Consider the following 26,266-nt stretch of genomic DNA (forward strand, 5'->3'; position numbering starts at 1 on the left):
AATCACGTTTCTGATCTTACTGCTTGAAAAAAGATGCATTACTATACTAAGGAATATTATTCTCTGACGTAATAATGAAGTCACAGTGACATCCATATGATCAACTGTTTCCACTCCATACAAGCTGGAGTGTTAAAAATCCAAAAAAATCAAACAAGATGGTGATCCTGGCACTCAAAACAAGGTGGCAAAGAATTAAGAAGCCTTTATTTTGATGACTACATCATCTTATAATGTACATGTTACATGGAGTGTGCATTTGACAGTGTCTGGATCACGTTCCTGTTCTGCATGTTTTAGATGTTTAGATGTTCCCTCCACCAACACATCAGGTGCACCAGGATTGGGAAACAATTACTTTTTTCTTCTTAAACTGACAAGCTCAAATTGACAAAGATACAATCTCAAAGAGTTTGGTCACAATCTATTCAAGCCTCCATGTGTTCCTGTGATATCACAATCACGAGAATGGGGCTGAAAACCCAAAAACATGAAACAGCTCTTTCTGCTGTGGAGGTAAACCTAAAGCAGCGCACATCTTCCCTGTACAATTGAGTCTCTACAAAACACAACTTGTCTACAAATAAAAAGAAACAGGATGTTTGAAATTCTCACACTGAACTGCAAAACTTGACCCAGTGCTTGACAATGCAAACTGAAGCCATGACGCTCAAATGAAAAAATATCTTTGAGCAACTTCATCCAAGTCCCACAATGATGTTGCACAGCAGTCTAGCACTCATGTGCTTCCTTAAATCCTACTTCCTAGGTTGAGATGTTCTCCCACTTCTGTTATACTGTATTTATTAAGGATGTACCGATACTGATGCAGCACATTTGTATTCGTAAAACTCCTTTTATATTGCTGCACCCGATACCACTTTGTGCAACTTCAAGTGAGCTGAGCAGGTGTGCGGCAATTATTGCATTGTCAGTATTTTGGAAACACTTTTAAATAAGCAATAATGACAAAGGTAGAGCAGGCTGCAACATGTGCTCTGCTAGACTGTCACGAAGAGGACGAGAAAAGTAGCTTTTTCAACACAGTTCATTTGATAAAAGATCTAAAGAACCAACATGACGCACAGCAAAGGATTTGCCACTAAATATGAAGTATTATTAATTCCAATCTAATTCAAGAATATCTGTACCGATATTTTTGCTCACCTAAAAATGTGGTGTTCCATTACAAACAACATATCTGGATGTAAATACCCAGAAATAAAAGATGAAATACTAATCTCTAATCTTATATTCATCTTTTGATGTCAAACCCAAATGTTTTCAGTGTGAAGCAAAAAATAGTTATCCTCACTTTTCCAATAGAGACTGTAAATGTTTTAACAGCAGCAATAATATCTAATGTTGTATTTTGTTCAGTTCACGTGGAGAAAATCTAATTTGTTTTCAAAACAATCTTTTTGCTGTGATGGTATTGTTAAGTACTCACTGTTGGAAAGTAAGTAGGCATATTTACAGTCAATTTTTTGTGAGTAATATTTTTAGTAGAATAAATTGTTAAACATTACTGGTTATTGCTGTTTAAGCAATAAAGGCCGCATACATTAAAGCAGCAATAGGTACAATCATTGGATGGTCACATAAGCAGATAAAGTTGTTGTGTCATCACAAAATACAACAACGATTCAACTTTTTTTTTTCATCATTTACGGGTTAGAAATATGATAAGCAGATGTCAACACAGAAAGCTTGGGTTTATCTTACAGCAGCTGTTAGAAAAAAGCATTTTCTCACACATAATATAATATATTCAACATGTGTTTCATGTAAAAGTGGAAGCTTCACAGACACTGTCCAAACACAGCTGATAACTCTGTCCATTTTAGGCAAACCGCTTCAATGCGGCTTTTACATACAGTATATAACTTTATTTTGATAGTGTGTTTTTACAATTTGTTCAATACAATACTTTTTGTTACCTATATGTCCTATGGTTAATGTATGTGTCTGTGGTTTGAGCTGCTACTGGATGGTTTAGTTTCCTGCGGGATTAATGGAGTGACTGAGTGAGTGAGTATCAATTTATCTATTAGGGGTTAGATAACGGTTCATTAAAAAAATCCATCCCATTCGGTACACTCGTCACGGTTCGGGACACGTGTGTAACGTTCGGTTTATGACGCGCTGCAGGTCAGTTACTGTTAAGTGCTGCAGGTCCGTTACTGTTAAGTGCTGCAGGTCCGTTACTGTTAAGTGCTGCAGGTCCGTTACTATTAAGTGCTGCAGGTCCGTTGCAAAAATGTCAACATTTCGTTCTCCTGTGTGGGAGCATTTCAGATTTACTGTGACTGTATGCAAGCACTGCACAACACGCCTTACTCTTCAAATATGCTAGCGCATCTGTCGGATACCCAGTGTGACGACGAATTGTCAAAGAATTGTCCAACACAGCTTCCGTGGCTCTGACTACAGATGGATGGAGCTCCAGGGCCACTGAAAGGTCTCTAACTGTGACTGCTCGTTACATTAATTCGGAGCGGGAGATGAAAAGCTCTGTCTTGCAGACCCGCCCACTTTATGAAAGCCACACAAGTGAGCATCTTTGTGAAGCACTGACACGAGCTGTGACAGAATGGAATGGAAACTAGAAATATAAAATATAAATATATAAACGTGTAAATGCAGCAATGTCTCTACTCTTACGGTTTCAAAATCTCTGGATTGTTACAATGATGTTTTTAATCCCTAATCAAGCTGCCTCATTATTTGAGTTTTTGCAAGATTGCATGACATGTCCTTAAGAATATCTGATTTTGTGAACTGTTCCACCCCTACTATCTATCTGTCTGTCTGTCTGTCTGTCTGCATGTCTAATGATGAAACATAAAAAGCCTTTTCAAGCTTCATCCTGATAATAAAATGTTATTACTTGGAATCATGAAGTCAAAACAAGAAAATACAGACAGCCTGAACTGTATTTGTGCTCTCGAAGCTGCAGTGTCGTTGAACTTGAACTTTACCTGTTTGCGTTCGCGTTTGGTGGGGATGTGTTGTGGAGGCTGAGGTGGTGGTTGCTGCTGCTGAGGGGCAGGATTCATAATGACGGGTGCCGCCTGCACCGAGGGGGTGAACTGAGGCTGAGCGGGATAGTAGGCCCCTGCTGCGGATCACACACAGAGACAACAATGTCAATCCACACATGAAAACGACTTAATCCTACACCAACATGATAACACAGAGGACGTACAGTGCACACAAGCTGCTGTGTTTACACAACGACATCACTAATGTTCTGAAAGTCAAATCAGGCTGCAGTGAGACATAAACAAACCATGGTTTGATTTCTTATGGATTCTGATTGTAACAGCTGCAGCTTCATGTCCACCACAAAGATAACAATGACTTTACAATGAGGTAATTGCACCTTTTTTCAGTCTTTTCAGTGCACGCTGAGGATGTCCTGGACTTATATTTACATTTGAGGCACTTATCTAATGCTCTATTTACTGTAAGTGTTGTTCCTCAGTGCAAGATCTCATGTAAATATTCAGCCCATACCGTATATATTCTGGTTACTGAATGTATATAGTGTATAGTCTATGTTTTTCATTTCAATGCTATATTGTACATTCATAGATGTGGAAATGCATGTTTATTATTTATTACCTTTACCGTCTTTATTAGTCCCCCATTGTGTGACTAATAAAGGCTTATCTAATGTTTACAGTCTGTGTGAAGACACTTCACTTCAACTCCCATTCCCAAATTACAAAGATGCCTCATGATGCAAAAAATTCTGGACGATAGCTGTCGATAATATTCGATATTAAGTATATACGTTTTTTGTTGTTCTCCTGTGAAAGAAAAAATAAATCTATAGATTAAAAGCAACTGTTATAAACCAATTCAGCCCTTCACACTATCTTTGAATAATCAGAAATTCAACCAAACAAATGTATGAAATAATAATGCCTAATCATTCTGTTTTTTTGAAGTGTAAAGACACAGTGGTCAAACAAAAGGCTGACTGAATAAAAAGTAAGCCCGCTGAAGTCTATATTTCCACAATATGTTTGCAGCTTTATCTCACCATTAGACGGTCTTTTCTGACTGGAAACTAAATTTGTAAACCGCCCACGGAACCGAATAAAGTCCATATTTCCACCACAGCACACAGGAGTTGTTGATCCACTGCTGCCTTTGTCAGTTCATTAAAATGTGTTATTTTGTGACTTCTGTCAGGGATCTCTATGGAGGTATCTCTATTTGGTGCAAGAGAATGAGTCATTTACAAACATCTGTTCAGGTTGGTAAGATAAATAATAATATTCTTACAATAATTGTTGACTAAACAGCAAGTGTCCCCACAGGCAGCCATCGTTTCAGTGAGAGCAATGGTTTGTGTCTCAGGCTGGTTCTTGGCACAGGGTGTGTACACCTCATTCAACTTCACTTTAATACACCTGATGTACCACTTAAAACAGTTTTAGCCTCTTATTCAGCAACTGTTTTAATTAGAAACATTTTCTCAGTATATGTACCCCAAACAAACAGCAGTGTCTTTCAGCTCTTCAAACTCAAGCTCTTCCCTTTAACAGCATTAGTTTTCCAAAAGTAGACCGGCTCATCTCTAAGAATGAAGCTGTGATTATGACCAATTCATGAAAAATGCACTTACATTCCTGTCTGAACCACTACGTTTACTTGTGTATCATCATATCACCAGCAACATATGGCCTGGAATTCAAAGAGGCACTCATTTAACCAAGTGTCATATCTTCTAATTAGTTTGTAAAATATTATGAGGGGAAAATGGCAAAAATGCTAATAATCAGTTGTCAGATGTCGATGGACTTACTTAAACTACTCAATTTTATCCAATATTCAGAGGGAAAACAAATATAACCCATTATCAATGACAAAGAACTGCAGCGATCTTTGTACTTTCTTCATCACTTTTCCCACTCTTGGGCAAGTTCAAAATGTCCCTACTTGCTGTATTTGAACGCAGCAGCTACAGAAACATGGCACCTTAAAGCCCTACAGCTAGGCCTTCAGGCCATGACACAGCAAACTCTCTTTCTGTCCATGCTTATTTCATATTGATGTAAGAATATTCATTATGTTTACTTGTTGAACAAGACAACTGTGGCCAAAAAGACAAGACAAAACAGTTCTAAAAATCACAACCTCTATTGGTCTGTCTAATCAATAATGTCAACAAGACATCCAACCAGTCATTGACAGTACCTGGCCTTGTAAATGGCCTGAGCTCTACGTCAGAACCAGGCGTAGTTCACATTCACAGCACTGGGATAATGAAATCCTCGGATTGAGAGGGCCTCTCTTTGAGTGGGGCAGTGGCTAGAGCTCCTGCTCTGCCTCTCTCTCCCCCTCTGCAAGCATTTCAGTCTAACTCACATTACTGAGTCTGCATTGTTGACCAGGAGCAGCACAGCCTAAATATAGTCAAAAATCCACACCGACTGCCACTGGGGGAAGAGAGCATACGCAGGAGGGAAAGGGAGGGAAGATGGGCAGAGAGAGAGGCTGAAGGGGAACTTGCTGGAAAAAAAGAAAGCCAGGCGGCAGAATGAGACTTTTCTTGGACAGTATCCCGACACCAAGTAATAATAAGTAAATAAGAGGCTAGAGACATGACTCACAAAGTAGAGGAGATAAGAGAGAGCAATGAGACAAGGGGGTGGAGGGCTGCAAAGAGACACAACTCTCTGGATGACACCTACCCTCAGAGTCCTGCTGCTCTTGAGACCCACGATTCCCCATGCTGACTGCCCGCTCAGGGCAAGTCTGCGTTTAGATAGAAAAGTGAGAGGGGATTTCTCTTCAGACCCCCCCCTCTCTCTGACTTGTTCCTGTCCTCTCTACAGGTGCCCTCTCAGAATGACTTCTTCAAATGCTCAGCCCTCCCTCTTCCAGCTCTTCTCTCCATTTTGCTCCTCCCTCTGACCTTCCTGATTCCTCCCCTGCAGTTCACTTTTTTCACTTTCCTCCCTCCCTTTGCCCCTCCAGAGTGCACTGGCAGGAAAGATTAACTGTTTGGTCATGTCAAGCACAGCGGCTCTGATTTGGCTCAGGGCCTCCCCTATCGTTCTACCACTGACAAGTGGTGTGATCCAAGCTGCTATAGGCTCAACTGCTTACTACAGGGTTCAGTCTATGTATGTGGGACATGTTTAGAATATCCCTCAACTTTGGGGGAGGGTCTCTTAAAATCATATTGCGTCAGTGCTATATAAGACTCTGCATTTGTTCCTATCCCTCATCAAAGTGGTAATGATGGCCATTCTTGGTCATGAAGGTGAAAACATACAGTATATCTGTGCCACCATCTTATCCCTAGAACTGTGTCTGTGTACAAAGCAAACAGTGGACAAGCATTAGTCTGAAAGCCATGTTTTACTGTCACATGACCACTTATTTAGGGTCATATGCCAAAGTGCTGTTCAAACATGTGACTCACAGAATGACTATTGTGACACTCACCTTAGACAAAGACATGTGGGACTGCAACACAAATAACTGCTGCAGAAACACACAAACCTCTACATGGACAACTAATAGAAAGCCTCTTATTAAGCTTAATTTCAATCCAGGTGCTCAGATTTTACTCAAGTATTGGAGACTAATTTTAACTGACAGGATTATTTGCAAAGTTAGTTCTATGGGTTTGGGAAGTTTGTGTCTCAAAGTTAAATCCAAAGAAACGATTTCAATCATAAAAGTCAAATACATTTGAAACGACTAATGAAGGCAGCAGTGGATAAACAACCCCTGTGTGCCATGATGTAAAATGAATGATTTCTGGTTGGATGCTCTCACACTGGGTCAATTCTAGCATCAAAATGTTCGTGACATTGGTAGAAAGTTTAACAGAAAAAAAAAAAGTTCATGCGAGTTACAACTGTGTGTATTAATCAATGTTTAAAAGTATTTCACAAACAACAGCTATCTCATAACACAAATGGAGGAATACAGCAAATTAACTAAAATTAATTGTTATTGTGGTCAAATCTCTAATACTAGATGTTCTTTTTACACTCCATATCGGGGCAGAGTTCAAGTACCATGCACATCATCCAGTACATGTGCTGCACGGTGAAGTGTAACGAGCAGCCAAACAGCATGACAGGAGGTGTTTTTACATTCCTGTGTTCAGATGTGTACAGTCTATGGCTGATGAGCGACAGTTTAAACAAATACAACTCATAGTTAAGCTGTCTGTTGATAAAGTGGGGTCAGCAAGTTTGTTCTTGGCATCGTCAGCTCTTGTAGTGTATTTACACACAGCCACCTCTAGAGGGTGTGGCAACCCATTGGATCAATAGCAAGCATTTCTGCAGCAATAATGTATGACGTACATAAATATTTACGACAAAATATGATGGCAATTTAAAAAATATATATATTTATGACTAATTAGACTTTTTTTAAAATTATTTTTTAATTAAATATTAAAAGTTCTTATTTATTCTAATGTCAATGGTTTATTTTTGTACACCACCCATTGATGTCACACACCCACTTCAGCAAGTTTTAACATTTTCCACAATCACCACACCCTCGCAGAGAACAGCACTGACGGCTGCATTTCATTACGGTCATATGGTCTATGTTAGCTGACATCTCAGCTGATTTCTGCCTGTGTTACTACTGAATCTCAACACAATACTCACACTCTGGAGAGATATCCTGCTCTTTTGTTTAGAGGAAATTCAAAACAAAGAATTATCACACTGAAGAGATTATGGTTGTATGAGGTACTGACAGACTGAGACACAGACACTCCCTCTAACTGAAAACATGACTGCCCCTGGGAACACAAGGAAAAACAGACCTAACAAAGGGCTCACTTTATAAAATATTTGCCCACTTAAGTCAGCAATGTCTTACAAATATGTTCACCACTTAATTTTGCCATTAGACAGCGCTTTCTGTCTGAAAACTGAAGTGTGTAAACGGCTCACTCTCCTGCACCAAAGTCCAGCAGCGGACCAACAGCTCTTGTGTTGCATTGATGTAACATCTCTGATTTTCTCTTTTGACTTGAAGTGTGCTGTATACAAAGCCACAGAAACATTTATTTCGTATCAGAAAGGGCTGTTTTAGACAAGTAAACCAGCAATAATAGTTGTTATTATTATTGTTATCACTACTTTTCATATTTTCATAAAACAAAATCACAAATTTTCACCTCAAACACATGTAAACCTCACTCAAAGAAAACTGAAAAGAAGTAAAAATGGGTGGAACAAAACTGCAAGGATATCGTAGTCCCTTAAGGGTACACATTAAAATAGTATCCATATAAAAGTGTCCACAGGTTCATTTGTGTTGTGCTAACACTACAAACACAACATGTTCTTCAATTAAAATATACATAGTCATAATCGATCTATAAATTTCAGGAACATCTGTGTGTGTGTGTGTGTGCAAAAGAGATCGGTAAAAGAAGCACACATTGGCTTTCGCTGCTCTCGTCACTCTACTGCAGCCACTCCCCCTCTCACTCACACAACACTGAGTGAGACAAGACGCTGTGAAGCTGAGGCAGACAACAAAAAGCAGTGCCCCCAACCACAGACCGCTCACCCCACTCCCCTCCGGGAGGCGTTACAGGTCTCTCCGGGCACGGTTACATACAGATTATTATCATGAGGAAAATGGGTGGGGAGTTGAGTGGTGACTGTTTTTTCAAGGATTTTTGAGATGAATGGGAGATCTGAGATGGGACGGAGGTTTTTGAGGTCATTTGGGTCTGCACCAAGTTTTTTCATCGGGGGGAGACAGCTGCTGTTTTTATTGAGGAGAGGACAATACCAGAGATGAGGAAAGAATTAATCATTTCTGTGATGAGGGGGACCAGGGGTGAAAGTAAACGTAGTGTAAAAGACTGCAGACACAGGATTTCATTAGTTTTTTTCTCATGTTTTCACTGACCAAACCCAACTGTTGCTGAAGCTGAAATAGACAACGATATTGTTTAGGCTTAAACGTGTCATTATGATGTTAAAACTGAATAACAGTGAGGAGAGAAAACAACCCAATCTGTGCCTATATTGGGCCACAATAAAATTTGCCGTTGGTATGTTATTTTCTTGGCCACAGAAAGGTGATGACTTAATTTATGCCCCAATGGAACTGTGTTAGCACATTCATAGACCAAAACAATGAGGAGAACAGTGCTGTCTCAGCATCTGTTACCAGTGACAGAAAAGGCAGATGCTCGAAGTGTCAAATTGACAAAAATAACTCAACCTAAGAAGACAAAAATAAACCAGTCTTAAGTGGTAGTTCCCCGTTGGTAAAGGGAGAATCATTCCCATCTTAAAACCTGCAACACATTTTTCAACGCTGATTTGAGCTTGAGAACAAAAATGAATAGTTACATAATAAGTTTGTGATTTCTGAAATTGGTAACCAGTCAGTACATTTCCAGGCACAATTAAGTTGAGCTATGATTGTAGGCTTTGTGTGTGTGATGGTTTGATTTGACTTGTGTGAGTGGCTCAGGTGAGGCCCCAGGTAGAGCCTCTTACCATAAGTACCATATTCAGCTGGGCTGGTGCCTGGGTAGAAGCCTGCGGTGCCTGGGTATTGCTGGGCTGTGGCCACGTAGGTAGCTGACCGGTACTAATGAAAGAAACAGACAGGAGCACCAGAGATTAGACAGGAGGAGAGAAACGAAAAAGGAAGGAAAACAAAACTCAAACCAGGGATAAAAAGGATAAGACAGACATGCACACCCTCAGTTCACCATAAACAGATTCATCTCAAGGCATCTCAAGGAATAGTTAGTTCTGAAGTGTGGTTGTATGAGTTACTGACACACAGCTGCCTGAGTGGTGTGTGTCCACTGCTGGCCCTCAGCACCAGCATAAGACACATGTCTGTACATGTCATACTGTACTGTGTGTTCAAATGAAATGAAAAGTTTACTCATGTAAACAAGATTTTTAATGATGTACCAGATTAGAATTTTGTACAATTTGCAGCATTTGTTCTGTGAAAATCTCTTTCACAACATTTGGTATGGAAATTTAAATCTCTCTAAATACATCAAGATTGAATCAAAAGCTGAATCAAATCAGGGCCTTGAAAATTAGAAGCTACTTGATCCAGGAAATCAGCAGCGATACTCAGCCCGAATTACTGGAAGTATCTATTAAGTACCTGAAAAAAAGGAGAGCCGTAAAAGCAACAGACATTTACAAGAAGAATCAACTTGGAAACTGATTTGTGAATTCATGTTGTGCCATTATGTCAGTTTAGATCATTTAAACCATCTGGTTTGGACAGAAGAAAAATCTGGCTGTGCCACTTGCAGAAAACATCCTACCTGTCCTGGTATGAAGTAGGCCGGTGCTTGTGCTGAGCTGGGGAAGGATAATTGTTGCCCGGGGATCATCATCATTTGGGAGCCAGGGCCCGGCTGGTAAACATGGGTGGGCGTCACGGGGCGAGGGGCATTGCTGGGAGGGACACCTCGAGGCCCACTACCGGGAGGCAGGCTGCCCCTGTTGGGGTAGAAGGGCTAGAAAGCAGAAAGCAGGCAGTGACGTAAAAGGGGAGAGAAGGGGCAAGGGTGAGGATAAACATTGAGATTACGATAGTGGGAAAAATAAAAAAGGTGTGGGAAGAAAAATGGGGTGAGAAGAGGAGAAAATGAGACAGAAATTAGGGAATTACTAGTGTTTTTTCTTAAAGTTTTGACATAAACATAGGCCCCACCCACATCTTTATCTGAGTTTTATCTTTAAAAACAAGTGGAGGTAACGTGTGTTCAGCCCTACAGCAAGGCTCATAGTTTGTCCATGAATTGGTGGCTTGACTCCAGATGGGAACATATTGGCCCTGCCTGCCAGAAGAGATAAAGCAGCTAATGCTGGTTCATTCAGAGCGTCCTCATTGACATTCTGCTGCTGCCCTGGGAGCTAACCGCCATAAATGAAATGACACCACGCCAACAAAGCACAACATTGCCAAATATTAGTCACACACACACACACACTCACATACGCACTCCTCAGGAGGATGAGAGGGATATAATGATGGAAAAAGTGGAAGAAAGGGGGGGTGAGTTACCTGTAACGACCTGAAGCTTCCCTTCAGCGGCACAAACACAGATCACACACAGACACACATCAAATGGAGGCAAGAAGAGAGGGAGTGAGAAAGAGAGAGCACCACAATCAGTTAGAGAAAGCCCAGGAACCATCCATCGTGAGCCAAGCAGTGAATCAACAAGCAGCATGCAGAGAAAAGGCCAAACAGGGAACCTAGTTCCTCTGAAGAACATTCTTCAGCTACAACTGATGTCCTTCATTTGTTTTTGCTATGGCAAAGAAAGAGCCGAGTGTTGATTATGTAAACCTGATAACCTGATTATTATCAAACCTCTAAACTAATCACGGTCTCATAACTTTTTTAATGACTTAATTCATTTAGCAAACAATCACACAATTAGACTCAAGCTACAAGTTTGATAGTCATGAGTGACATGGCGGATGTCACGGGAGAGTAAAACATGTAGACGTTGTTAATTTACTATGTTGAATATAATGTCCGCAACATGAAAACAATCTTCTACTAAATAAACAAGAAATTAGCAGCTCACACAACATTACTCAGCTAAAATGTTGTTGCTGACTTTTATTTAAATTGCATTAGATGTACGCAATATATCAGATTTTTGGATTATATCACATTACATAAATAAAGTAATAAAGTATCCCAAATGACTTGTGTGTACATGGATCAAGTGTTTAATCTGAAAGAACCATTTTAACATGCAGACATGTCAAACTGTCTCAAAACGAGAATTAGATCCTTTACTTCCATCTGTATTGTAAACAAATGCCATTGTTGCCGCTCATCCTCAGATATTTCTCCTCTGCTCATCCCTTGGCTGTTCACCACTGATGTCTTTTCCCTCCTCTCTTGCATCTGTGACTTTTATTTATGTTGATTAGTCCTTTTTTTAAATGGACCTACATCATGTTCTTCAAAGAACACTTATGTTTCTTCTGTTCTCTATAATGAAGGTTCAGACTCAGCAGTTCTGTGTTTGTTAAATAGGAGATGGCGCATGAGGTAATTTACATAAATCCAACCACATTTAATTTACTCTGCTACAATCCCGATTTCTTTTAAAGTCTATAATAAGGAAACTGTGTTGACTGCAGACCAGTTTTTGCGCCCTCTCCTGCCACGTTTCTATCAATTTCTATCAATATTAAAAGCGGAAATACATTATGTTTGAGAAGGGCAGACGTGTGATAACACAAACATGTTTACATGAAGCTGTTTTATTCTCATCAGTCCTTTCATTCTGATTATTTGTGTCCATGTAAACAGCTAGTGATGCAACACTACAGCTGGCTAGCTGCCATTCTAAGAGAGAAAGGTGATGTGTCATGTCAGGCAGTGACAGGCTGATGTTTGAGTTACACAGGGGTTTAAAAGTCTCAGGCCTTATTTTGAAAAGGGATATGATGATGTCAAGACTGAGACACCATTTCTAAATTACACTTCTGTTTAAAAATTACATGCATGCAAATATCATATGGTTGATATCTGAGTCGATCTTATTATTCAACACCATTTTCCCACCATTTGGAAAAAGGAGTCTTGTAAATTTCCTATACTCAAACACTTGCTACAAGATAAAACTGATCCATTGATATTTAAGTACACAGAGAAAATACCAGTATAATGTGTTGTTTAGTCCTTAAGTGAAAACAAATCTTATAATCTATCATTTATATATACACATGTATTTATTTCACAAAATAGAAACCCCCCACTCAACCCCTGTCATGTTCATCAGCTGTGCTGTTAGTACCTGTTGGTGTATGGTTCGGGGCCCTGGGGCAAACTAGGAGGAGAGGCAGACAGAGCACAGTTTAGAAAAAGCACAACATTCATGCATCACTCTCCACGAACAGGCTTCTTCCAGTTGTGCTTCTTTAAAACTGCAATTACAGGGAAAGGTTTTTTGTTTGTTCTTTGTGGAATTTGGCTGTATGAGGAACTGACACTGACTGCAGAGTAACGGCACTTTCCACTACACAGTTCCAGCACGGAACAGTGACCAATCGGCCACTGATTGGTCAGAGAGTGTTGGCACTGGTAGAGTCATGAGCACAATGCCAAACACAGAAATCAATGCCGAACTGAAGATCAGTTAAAAGACTTAAAATCTTGAAAAAGTGCGTTAATCTCCAGCATTTAGCGAGGAAAATCTCAGTCAGAGGAGTCTGGTGTATTTAGCGACAGCATTGCCGAAAACCAGCGATCACGATGTGCATCACAACCCTTCAGTTGTGTTTTAGTTCAGTGACTGTGTCAAACTTTTCTGGCTGAAAAAAAAACGTGAGTTTTGAGAGTGTTCCCTCCTCTGTACCAAGTCCATGGAGAGAATCAGCATAGTTTGCATGGACAGGGCAGCTGCTGGTCGATTGCTGCCTTGTTTGGACCATTTGCATAACAAAAATAAAGTCAAAAGAAATACATTTGAACTCACTGACGGACACAAAAATGGATGTAAGGCTCCTGTGTACAATGATGTAAAATCAGTAACTTTATCGATGGACTTTGGTGTGATAAGTGAGCAGCTGTTCAGTTTCCTGTGAGATTTCGTATAATGAACGAAATGGAGCAATACCACCAAAAATTGTGGGGCAGTATAGAGTTAATAGTCCAATCAGTCAGGCAAACGGTAGAGAGAGAAAATGTCGCTCATCATCAATCTCCCTCATCAGCAACACCAACGGGGATTATTCCCCATTAGAGACAACTTCAGTGGTTTTACGATCCACCGCCACAAAATCAGTCACAGTAAAATAATCTCTTATCTCATTCTTGTTTGTTCATGCCTGCAACTTGCTACTCGGTCAGCACTGCCCTCTAGAGGAAGCATTGCATAAACATCCATACCAACACAAAAGACGCACGGAGGTATGTAGGGTAATGACTAGTAGGGGTGCAACGGATCAAAAAACTCACGGATCGGATCGTTCCGCGGATCAGAGTCACAGATCGGATCATTTTTTCAGATCAGCAAAAAAAGTCTGTCGCAATCTTTTCGCTGAAGTGGGTCGTAACGTGGCTCGTAACGTGGCTCAAGCACTTTCGGCATTGTTTAAAACCCTCGTTTTGCACAACCGAATATGGCCTCATATCTGCACCTATAAACACACCGATAGCGTTCGTGATGGCTTTAGCCCGGTCTGATTTTGCAACAAGGGGCTGCTTAAATGCCGCGGTGATAAGCGGTTGTTGAGCAGCCTTCGTTCTCATGTCAGTGAAACACCGGGGTGATGTCGCTTCAAATGCGTGGCCATGCTTGATGTGTTTCTACTGTCATGTGGCTTTCTTGTGCCACAGTGCCGACACACCGTCACGGTTTGATCCACTAACCTCTTTCCTTCATCATTATATTTGACAGGGAAGCCAACATGCTCCCATACAGGGGATTTAAATGACGCGGGGCGTTCAAGCTCCTCCGTTCCTCCGCTCTCCATGACCATGCTGTGTGTGCGCACAACTTTTTTTTTTTTTTCATAAATCAATCCGCGGATCACGTGTGCCGAACCGAAGATATTGATCCAAACGGATCACGGATCAATGATGATCCGTTGCACCACTAATAACTAGGGATGGGCATTCGATTAAATTTTCTTAATTGATCGTCGGGAGAATTAACAATCGATTAATCATTAATACTTTAACATTAAAAATCACTATTTATAGGCTAAAAATCAGTTTATAGATATATTAAAATTGCAATGAAAACCCACACCCGCCAAATCATCAATCATTGTCTGCCTACGTGTTATTTATTTATTTGTTTATTTATTTCAACCGTGACCCGCCCGCCGTTCATCCAAATGTTTGGTTACGTCATTGACATAATTCTTAATGATCGATTAATCGATCGTCGATTAATTATGCCCATCCCTAGTAATGATGGACACACATATGTAAATGGTGGAAATTAAGTATAAATGGGCCGAAAGAATAATATATCTTAAAATATTGTAGGGTTTAGCGGGTATAGATTGAATTCGATGATCCTTGTGTTAAGCGGCTAGAATCAGGTTGGTAACCACAATTTGAATGAGAGCTAGGTTCCATGTTTCAACCTGGTTCCTGCCACAGGTGGTAAGTCTTGTCTGTGCAGAGAAGTCGACACTGACTACAATCTGTGTCAATACCGCTTCCAAACACATCAAACCACATGGACCATGACATGAACTCCAAAAAATCACGATATTGTCCAGAGTCTGGTCATTCCAATATGACAAACCAGTCAGGGGTATTTCATAAGAGCAGGAGAACAGAGGAGCAGAAAGCATCCTCAGGAAGGGTAAAGCCTGGCTGGAGCATGCAGGAGGCAGAACTCCCGCCCGCTCACGATGATTTAACAAGAGGCTTTTCCTGCCGTGTTCTTATATGGACTCACTCAAACATTACACAGAAATTTGAAATTTGAACTGAAGAAGTTCCAGAAAATGTCCAAACTTCAGCACATGTCTGAAAGCAGTTTTACCTGTAGCAACAACTAATTCTTCATCTATTTTTGCCACCAGGCATTTTTGCTCCAATTTGTTTAAAAATAAAATAAAAAATAATAAAATACAACCACTAAAAACAGTAGAGTTCATGTAAAATGTTAAATCTTGAAAACAAGGTGAGATAGTTTGTGAGGCAGAGTGCAAAGGACAGGCTGACACTGGAGACTCAAGTGGAGTACAACTGGTGAGAAGTAGGCAAACAAGACATGCAGACATTCTAAGAAACTCACACTTAGATTCTGTGCACTGTGTTTTCCCCTAAGAGAGTTTCAGATAGCGACAGTGAACAGCAATTATTCCAAAATTGCCACACAAGGGCATTTGCAGCATGAAGACAAGACCTTGATGGCATCTCTTTCAGGTTTTTTCTGAATTAGTCTGTCTCATCTCAGACAGAAGTGAGGGTCAGGAAGAACAGAAAACCAAGCAGCACAGAAATTAACTTAAATGATTTTCAGCAGCACAAAGGTGAATTTTTGCCTGACTCTGAATAACCGTCGTCTCTGAAATGTGAGAGAAGAACCATTTTTGTTCTGGAACGAAGCAAAGAGTGCAGGTGTGTGCCGTGGTGTGGGGTGGATGAGCAGTGGGCAGGCCTACCTGTCGGGCCTGTGGTGTTGGGTTCATTTGTGGAGGAGGCGGGGTAGCAAACACAACAGAAGGGGGCTGCCCAGGTGGGAATGAAGGCTGCAAGAGACAGGAAGTGACAACAGTAGAAGTGAGTGAACGGCAGGCAGGATAAGAAAGCAAGTGGGATGAAAGACAGATGAGCAGTCAACAAGTGTAGAGACACTGGGGCAGATATTTGTGCTCGGGTTACGGTGATTGTGATTTTGGGATTTTGGGACATTTTCATCTCTTCATTTTTAAGTTAATCATGAGTGTACAAAGGAATAAAGTATAAAGTTCTATGGATACATACTTTATAACAGTCATTCCCAGAGACTGGATCGGAAACTCACAGATTATTTTGCCAATTAAATGTGCAGCCTTGTACCATAGACGTATGTGTATGAGTTACAATGATGTGATTCATAGAATTTCAAAATAATATTAACAGCCAGAAGTCCTTATATGCACAAAATTTGTTCTAGCTGATCTTCTTGATGATTTGCCATCTTAAAAAAACTGAGTTCCCATATAAAGGTTTGAGAAACAAGCCTCGATGTGATGGTTGTTTTATAAAGATGCAGTTGTATGAGGTACTGGCATGTGTTGTGTTGCGTGTTGTGCAAACCAAGAAACAGATACAGTGACTTGCACACAGAGAAAACATGCCTGCTAGCCAGAAAAAAAACATATTTTAGCCACTAATAAATAAAACTTACACCTGCTTAAATCTATGATACAGTGTGTTTAAATCATGCTTTATCTCTCCATTAGACAGCCTCTTCTTAATGGAAAATGACATTTGTGTTGCTTCACTGCTCAATCCACAAACCAAAGTCCATTAAAATAAATCAGTGATTTTTTTTTACATCATGGCACACAAGAGTTGATCCACTGGTGCCTCCATTAATAAGTTCTCTGTTATTCCATGCATCACTGTGTCTCCTCTGTTTCTTAATCCAAACAGAGCAGTGCAAACACAGAGGTTCACAAAATAACACACTGGCACAAATTCACCAAACAATGCAACAGGAAAAGCAGCAGCCCCTGAATCCCCACAAGCTAAAAACACAGATTTTATTTAATGGACTTTGGCACAAGAGAGGGAGTCTTTTACAAAGTTAAGTTTCCAGTCGGAAACGGTTGTTCAATGACAAGAAAAGTATCAAACACAAGGTCATGTGGACATGGAAATAAAGAAGACAGCACAAACTACACTGGCAGCTAGCACGCTCACTTATTTGCACGTTTCCACTGGCTCGACTCGGCACGGGGCGGTTAACTTGCATTTCCATTAGCATAGTACCTGGTACCACTTCCTTTTTTTTTAGTACCTGCTCTGGCGAGGTTCCAAGCGAGCTGAGGCGATACTACGTGTGACGTCGCCAGACTGCCGGCCACTGATTGGTCAGTTAAAAAAGACTTAACAATCCTAAAATGTCTGAAATCTCAATATTTAACAGAGGAGTCTAGTGTATCCATCGTGAGTAGGGATGGGCATTCGATTAATTTTCTTGATCGATCATCGGGAAAATTAATGATCGATTATCGATTAATCATTAATATTTTATATATTAAAAATCACTATTTATAGGCTAAAAAAAATCAGTTTACAGCTATATTAAAAATGCCATGAAAACCTGCACCCGCCCTCAGGATGGAAAAGGGGCTTATGTAAACGTAAGACTGAGACAAGGTTGAAAATAGACTCGTTGTGGCCTCTCCAGCTATTTTCCACATGAGAAAAGTGCATTTTTGTGTGATCTGCTTTTCATTATGTGCATCAGCCGGCCCCCAAGTGGGACAAAGATGTGCATCCCTTCAAGAGTCAACACAGATAGTGAAGTCGCAGCAGTCATTACCTGTGACAGACCAGGGGAGGGGGCAGGGCGGGGGGTGGAGGGGGGTCCTGTTATAGGCTGTGGTGCTTTATTCATTTCATGGAGTTCTGCATGGGGAGGCGGATGTGGACCTGTGTACAAATCTGCAGAGGGAGAAAATCAATGGTGGGTTAAATAGATCTTTGGAAAAACAACAACAACAAACATTATCCACATGGCACAAAGAGCAGATGTTTCCTTCTTCATTCTTTCAAGGGTTAGTTCTGGTTTGGTTTTGGTTTTTTACACTCGCTCACATTGAGAACACAGCTGCCAGTAGAGAAACTCTTGAAGCCTTTCTCAAATCTAGGATATGTCAACAATATGTCAGCCGCTTCATCTCAGTTAGACGGCCTTTTCTGGTGAGAAACTGAAGTTTGTGTTGCTTTGTGAGCTGCTCACTCCATGCACCAAAGTCCAGAGAGATGATCATCTCTTTTACATCACAAAAAAGAAGTTGCCGATCCACTACTGCCTCCATTAGTAAGGTCCAATGTGTTATTTTGTGAATTAGTTGTTTTCCCTGAGTAAGACACTGATCTTCTCTGTGGACTTCTGTGCGGTAGATTGAGCGGTTTGCAAACTTCCGTTCAGATAAAACAGCAAGAATATGCTTAAAATATCATAGATTTAAAATGATATTAGGTGAGACTTTTATATTAGGTAGTCCCTAGTGGCAGCCATGTTTACAGCAAGAGCAAGCTTCTGTGTCTCAAGGCACCAGGGGGCGCAAGACACAGCCAGCACTGATTATGTGTCTCCACTTGATACAACCATGCTTCAAAAGAGGTCTTTAAAAAAAAGGATTAATTCAACGTCAATGTTCCTGTTTATAGTCACGGCTCATCTCATACTTACAGTTAAGAATCCTTTAGGTCCTTAGTTGGTTACAGTGAGGAACCGATTGTCCTACATGACAGAGAAAAAACCTTGTTAGCAAAGAGCATGTACAGGCTAAAAACACATTATCGATAGCATTTACAGTTATTACTTTTATGTGGCTACCTAACAGACACACATGTTTCTAATTATTCAAGTCCCAGATTTATGCACAGAGAAGTCACAGGTTCATGTATGACATGGCAGGGTATTAACAATAATTACTCATGATAAATTATTCTTTATGCCAGAATAATTAGTTCATTGTATATGCATGCTATGTTTATGTACTGCATAGCACACTATTTCAGACACCATCATTTTGTTGTGAGTTACATCATTGTGGTTTGAATGGGTCCCTGGGAAATTCAACGGGTATCCAATAAAATGTTTATTTCTTGAGAAACTCTAGTGTTAGACTCCTGCTTGATGCTGGTGCGGTAAGATATGGTTATAATTAACGGATATATTCAGTTCCCACTAGGATTTTATTTCTCAGCAGTGGAGGCAGGACTGAAAAACCTTTAGCCATAAAAGCCCACATTTGGTGACTTCTGGTACATTTTAATGCCAGTAAACCAACATATACACTGATTGTAAACATTTCAATTACTTTCCAGTGACATTTTAAAGATGAATCATGAATTACAAAATTAAAAATGAACATTTGTGTGATTGCAAAGCTGCAGATTAGAAACTGATCAGACCGTGCTGACACTGTACATACAGTAAATGTGTCACTTTCATGCAGGAAGAGGAGACTGTATATATTCTACTTTATGCTGTCATTATTACAAAGTTGAAGCTGAGCAAAACATTTTTTAACAAGAACTATATTTTTATCCAACTCCATATGCTCTAGTTCTGCTGCTAACAATCACAAGATATATGTAGGAAGACCAGGGGTTAGAAGTATGATGAGGCAAAACATTTTATACACAAGTTAAATTAAATTATTTAATTTCACTTAAATAAAAAAATAAAAAGCTACAATTACTTCAGTTAATTCAGTTACTATTAATTCAATACTGTGTTACTGGAAACAGAGGTCAGTAAAAATCAATCATACGTTCTTTGGGATGGACATGTCGAGCAAATGTGCTATTTGAATATTCAATGGGGTTATTCGTCAAATATTCATACAGTGCTTAAATTTATTAGACCACCTGTCATAAAAACAAAAAAACAGTATCTTAGAAATCTTTCAAAAATGTGTTTAAAACTAAAGATGTTAGTGCCAAATAATCTGAATTCACCTTTTTATTACCAAATATGAGCCGGCTCACTGGGCTTCTCTGCGAAGTTATAAGTTAATCAAGCATCACATTCAAACACTAAAACTACTTTTTTTCTGTTTATGAATGCAAATAAATATCTCTAATTTGATATCTCAAACAAGAAATAATAATGTGCTTTATTTTTAGTAAAACAGCTAATTTGAAAATTCATGGATAACAGCAATAATTATATTTTAGCATTAAAAATATCATTTTGGTTAAAGAGCTTCAACATACTGGTGTAATGAGATGCATTCAAAGACCCTAGTATACCTCAGGATGTTACAGCATGTTGGGCTGGTACCAGCTCAAGAAACCTCTCAAGGTTCTTCAGTTCTAACATACATGCCCTCCAGTAACTAAATGCTTGCTGCTGCTGCCACCTTGTAATAATAGATGCACTACAAATTAGGTAGTCAATGGTGTATAAAGAATTCCTCATCACTGACTGAGTTTTTATAATTAAAAGAATAATTGAAAATTCATACTATCAATCAATTTATCAATATTTGTTCCAGACTTATGTTTAAGGCAAAGCAGACAAAAAAGTACACATCCACGTGTGTGGAACTCACGTCATAGTGCACGGCCCTTGGCACATTTATTTTGGGTTCATCTAACCAAAGAATGTGCTGCCAACATTCACCCAACTTCTTTTCATGTTTAGACTTTAATGTTGAAGTTGAAGTGCTGGTTCTCTTCTCGGACACCATGTGAAGACACTGACTTGATACAGTGTCGACTAGTTTACACCTTCTTATCTGTCACTAAGAAACCAGTTTTCACAGATAATCCTTGTGCCAAGAGAAGCATTTACCATCTGTTTTTTTTCAATGCAACAGTGTGTAAACAGTGAACGATGTGTGGCATCTGTTTGAGACAAAGGCCACCGTGCAGTTCCTAACCACTAACTGCGTTTACCCTACTCATGCTCCTGTTAATTGTTAAAAAGTTATGCTGGATTATCCAAAACTTCAAAACAAAGTCAGAAATGTCATCAATTTTGTGATCAAATGAAAGATGAATTTTGTACTTGTTTTGTATCACCTAAACTGTCTGTTTTTAATTATATTACCTTAGATTATGTCCATATAAATTAAATTAAATTAAATTAAATTAAATTAAATTAAATTAAATTAAATTAAATTAAATTAAATTAAATCAGTGTTTTCCAAACTTGAATTATAAGTCGATTACTAAATTAAGCATCAACTATTTCGATAATTGATGGTTGGTTTGCGTTTCTTAAATGTGAATATTTTCTGGTTTATTTGCTCCATATAACTGGAACTTTTGGTTTGTAGACAAGACTATTTTCCAGTGATCTTGCCCACTGCAGCTTTAATCCAGGTGAGTATTGTTAAAATACCACAGGAGGACTACACTTCCTACTCTAGACAATAGCTCAAGTAACAAATTCAATCATGTAGCACATAAGTGTCAATTTAGTCAGAAGAGTCTCATGGCAACATTTTCTTCTTTAAAAATAACAAGCTTCTCATCAGTGTCATTGCCAAAATTGATTCAATTGAAATGCTTTCCAGTTTTATCATTATTCCCAGAGACCCATTTAAAAATACAAAATGTCCTTTCATAATGAATCGTAATAACAAGTGGACTAGGCATACATTAGCTTAGGCTACGGGGAGGCAAAGCAGAGCTAATTAAACTCCATGTAAATACAGAAGAGAAATTATATTATCAAAACCATGCTTGCCTCGACCAAAATAAATTCCTTAATTAAAAACTATTAAGTGTTCTGTAAACCAATACCTTACTGTTTTAATCATGAACTGCAATTCTGACTCACTGTTGTGATATAACTAGAAATATTTATTTAACTTGTAGGACAGATATATTAAGTTTGCTTCTGTTGATTATAGATCTTCACAGCAATTTACATTTCTTGACTGTTCACTTAAGCCCAAAACTTGACATTAGGGCAACAACAACTAACTGATTAATCAATTTATTATATTAATTGGCAACCATTTTAAAAATTGGGTTGAGTGTAATTTAAATAACTAACAAGTTTTTGGATTTTTTTTTTGTTCCATAAAATCGAGAAAACATTAAAACTGAATAACATTTGAGAACATCATTTTGAGGTTTGAGAAACACAGATCAACATTTTCTGACATTTTATGGACCAAGCAACTAATTAATGAATCAAGAGATTAATCGATTTTATGGAAAATAGCTGCAAATAACTTGCTTCACTAATATTGAGTGAATTAGACTGTCTGGAGAATAAAGAGAAGACAATAAAGGAATGCATTTCACTTCGACAACCATGTTAATATGGACACCAATGCAGGTGCAGATTTTATTAGCCGAGCTGGCACTGGCAGCCATGTTTTCAGTGCCAGTACCAAACCAATATATTGGATCAATTAAACAAAACCAGTTTAATTTATTTTCAATTTGTGTTAACATCTCCTAGGATAATGTGTTGTTTGTATACACTAGCAAGTCCTGCATTTTCTGGATAACATACAATATTAGCACATACCGTATGGTAATAACAATATAATCCACACTGAATGAAACTAGACCATTTGTACACAACAGCGTCATCACAATGACTCAAGGGTAATTTCCTAATGTCAGTGAAATGATCTTCCTCAGGTTACACTGTGCTACTAAAAGAAGCACATATGGTATTTATAGCCAACACCTACAATAACTCAGTCACTGCCAGAGACACACACACACATACACACAGCAGTGTTTAAAAAAAAGAGGCTGAGTCATGATGAATCAGAGTGTTGTTCTTTTTTCAAAGGAGAGGAAACCAGGCTGCAGAAACAGCCACAGTCACTACTGTTACCATGACTATAACAACACTCACACAAAAAGAGACGAAAAGACAATGAGTTTTTCTATACAGCCAAACAAATGAAACTCAACACAACGGGTGACGGTGGGCTCGTCCCCATTTCCCACTGGAGCTTTGGTGCTAAGAGGATGGCAGCAATATAAGACTTTTAGATTTTAGATTTAAAAGTGACTCAATGCTACATTACATACACTGCTGTAAAAAACTCCAGTACTTAAAATGAGAGGTTCCCATATTTTCAAAATATTACTAAAATCACAACTTGAGGTATGAGGTCAGCGCTGACTGTGGAACCACCTCAAGACACTAGAGCCGTGTTTCCACCCAGTGGAAAAGTTCGGTTCGGTACAGTATGGTACGTATTTTTCACATTTCCATTAGGAATGGTACCAAAAAAACCATTTGGTGCCATTCCCTTGGGGTACCAGAGTAAAATGGTACGGTAAGGTCAGGCAAGCTCCACCCACAGCGGTCAGCTAATTGGGCAACAGAAATGATGTACAATAAGTGTGTCATGTTTGTGGGTTTATCTTGCAGTTTAAGAAGATTTTCTGAGTGGAAACTGAACTTTGTAAATCTCTACCGTGCCAAAAATCCATAGAGAAAATCTGTGTTTTGAGCTTGCTGGAACACAGCAGCTGCTCTACAGCTCACAGACAACACATTTAACTTACTGATGGAGGCACCAGCGGATTACAAACACCTGTATGCTTTGTGTGAAGTCGCTGAATTTTTCAACGACCTTTGGTGTGAGGAGTGAGCATTTTCAGTGACAGCCAGCATCCATGTCTCAAACTGGTTCACGGTGAGAGAGGCGAGCTGGGGCGTGCACAGTGCAGTCAGCACAGACAGTGGACCCCTTTACACCTGCCATTAAAATACGTTTACTGCGATCAGATTGCAGTTGGATAGTGATACACATCGGATACACCCGAGCTGCATTGAGGACAGATTGTAATCTGATCGGCCAAACCACTTTGGGAGGTGGTCGGAGACGTATTGTGACCATATTGAACAGACGTGTAAATGCAACGAGTCTGTGATGCATCTCCAGTGCCTCTGCTCCACCCAAAACTGTGTGAGCAGAAATACAGTTTCCTCTGCTTTTGGCGGCTTTCCACTTGTCAAAGTCGACTTCTTCACCTGCTTCAAAAAGGAAAGAGGAGTCCATACAATAGCACGACTTCATGTGACACTGAGTCTGCTTCTGGAGGGCAATCGGATCCAAATGCTATCTAATCACAAAACACATTGTAATGCCAGGTGTAGGGGTTAAAACTCTGAACTACCCTTTTAAGGATGAATGGATTTCTCTGCATTGTGTACAACATATAAGACTCATTAAAGGTTTTATTCAAATAAAGACCAGAGGAGTGACCAGGAGTACTTCAGTGTCTCTTTCAGAGACAGCGAGAGTCTACCCTAGCTTTGCTGGAAGAGGAAATGCTGACCAAACAATCTCAGAGCTAAAATAGGGTCTCAGAGTAACAACCAATACTGGCACAGAGACTTTACTACTCTACTACCACCACTACTACTAATGATTCTCGTCACTACCACCTGGGTTTTCATCAACATTCCATTTTGTATTTATTTCTCCTTAGCACACACCTTCTCCGACTTCCTGTGCCGCACTCTCTTAGCACCGCTGCTTGTAAACTCTCAACTGCAGAAGGGCTTCCGTCTCCACCGAATCACGTGATGTAAAAGCACCTCATATGTTAAGAGAGAAGGCAGTGCAAGGAAATAGGATCGTTTATTTGCGATGCCGCTCATGAAATAAAATGCAGAAGAACCGTGCTATTAAATAACAATTTTACCAATGACTCACATTTTCAACATCACACGGGTTTGTCTACAGAGTTTATGAAAGCATGCAGTGTGAGAACAATTCCTGGGTACAGCCTGCAGCGGTGCAGAACCAGGAGGGGTACTCAAGTCAGAAGGCCTCATTTCTGCAGGGATCTGTGTTTAAGGGAAGTTATGTGCACAAATGCAACGCAAAAGCACCCCTCACCCCACAACTACCACACAGTCTGGTCATTTGAGCTGGCCTGAAATGCTGCACCATGGAGATCCCACCAGCAGCACCAGTGCTGGTGAAACATGCTCATTCAACTGTTGCATAAGCCTCTCCATGAACACACCAAGGAGAAAATGGAGAGAACATGTTGTAAGAACCTGGCTTTATCATCCAACCTATGGTATAGAATGTGTAGCCACAGACTTAACTATTGTCTGCATACACATAATTTATATTCACTGTATTTTAATGGTAGCTGATGTGTAGCTTACCATTTTCCCTATTATCATCGATGCTGAACTCAACAGCCTGGTGCTGACAACAGTGGAAAAAATACATGAATCATTGTCAGTGCATGGCATGCTGCAGACTTGTGGTGCTTTAAAATGCCATAATATACAATGAACAGTCATCCCTCAGCTTTTGCAAAAAGCCTACTGCCCATTACAAATGCTTTCAGAGCCTCTTCTGTTGTATACAGCTGTACTCACTGGCCTGTGGGCTAAAATGATGATCTGTACCTACCACAGTGTCAACTGTAGTTGGAACACATTGACACAAACAGCTTTCAGTGGTGGCAACCATCACTTCTCTCAGCTGGATCATTTTAATGGATCAAATTTAGCAAAAATTAGCAGCATGTCTATTATGAAAAATAAGCAGGGGGGCTAAACATTTAAAACAAATTTCACAAGATCAATACCCTCAAATTGTTACTTAAGTTTAAGTCCCAGGGCATGCACAACAGTCAGTGCCGGCTATAGCCTTGTCCACACGTTAGTGTGTGTTCTGTAAACACATTGTTTAAAGAAGTGTCTTCATTTAAATGAGAACCCTCCCAAAACAACTCTAAATGCAGTAACATACAGTATATGCAAGGCCTCTATGTGGCACTGCAAAGTTGCCACAGATACAACACAATTGGAGAAGACGTGGAGCATGCACATAAAACTAGCAGGGGTTAAGGCTTAGGTTACATAGGTGGGGCAATAACATCACTGTTTTCCCAAGGTCGCTTCTAGGTTGTGTACATAAAAACACTGTGGGACCCATTTTCCAAAGACAGCGTTTTAGGGCTCCAAAAACACAGGTTATGTGCACATGTAAAAAAAAACGTACAAAAGCAGATTCTAAACTTGTTCTGGAGTGTACACTGCCTTACACAACCACACTTCAAAAAACCTTCTTTAATCAAATAC

The 26,266-nt window shown here is 39.6% G+C and overlaps 1 protein-coding gene across 8 annotated transcripts in view; it reads right to left on the reverse strand.

The window, feature by feature from the left end:
- Nucleotides 1–26,266, reverse strand: part of LOC131462335 (eukaryotic translation initiation factor 4 gamma 1-like) — a 52,308-nt gene that overhangs the window by 22,192 nt on the left and 3,850 nt on the right. For 2 of the 8 annotated variants that reach the window (XM_058633438.1, XM_058633437.1), the window contains exons 2-9: nucleotides 18,908–18,958; nucleotides 18,032–18,153; nucleotides 16,161–16,247; nucleotides 12,827–12,859; nucleotides 11,068–11,088; nucleotides 10,322–10,516; nucleotides 9,522–9,615; nucleotides 2,982–3,121 (exon numbers count right to left, since the gene is read on the reverse strand). In XM_058633438.1, the coding sequence (XP_058489421.1) occupies nucleotides 2,982–3,121; nucleotides 9,522–9,615; nucleotides 10,322–10,516; nucleotides 11,068–11,088; nucleotides 12,827–12,859; nucleotides 16,161–16,247; nucleotides 18,032–18,106 (645 nt within the window). In that variant the 5' untranslated portion in view covers nucleotides 18,107–18,153; nucleotides 18,908–18,958. Of the gene's footprint in view, nucleotides 1–2,981; nucleotides 3,122–5,211; nucleotides 5,231–5,708; nucleotides 5,861–9,521; nucleotides 9,616–10,321; nucleotides 10,517–11,067; nucleotides 11,089–12,826; nucleotides 12,860–16,160; nucleotides 16,248–18,031; nucleotides 18,154–18,907; nucleotides 18,959–26,266 lie in introns of those variants that run through there. The other 6 variants (XM_058633445.1, XM_058633441.1, XM_058633439.1 and 3 more) reach the window with 5 other exon arrangements.

Source organism: Solea solea, chromosome 7 (assembly GCF_958295425.1).
Source record: "Solea solea chromosome 7, fSolSol10.1, whole genome shotgun sequence".
Lineage (NCBI taxonomy): Eukaryota > Metazoa > Chordata > Actinopteri > Pleuronectiformes > Soleidae > Solea > Solea solea.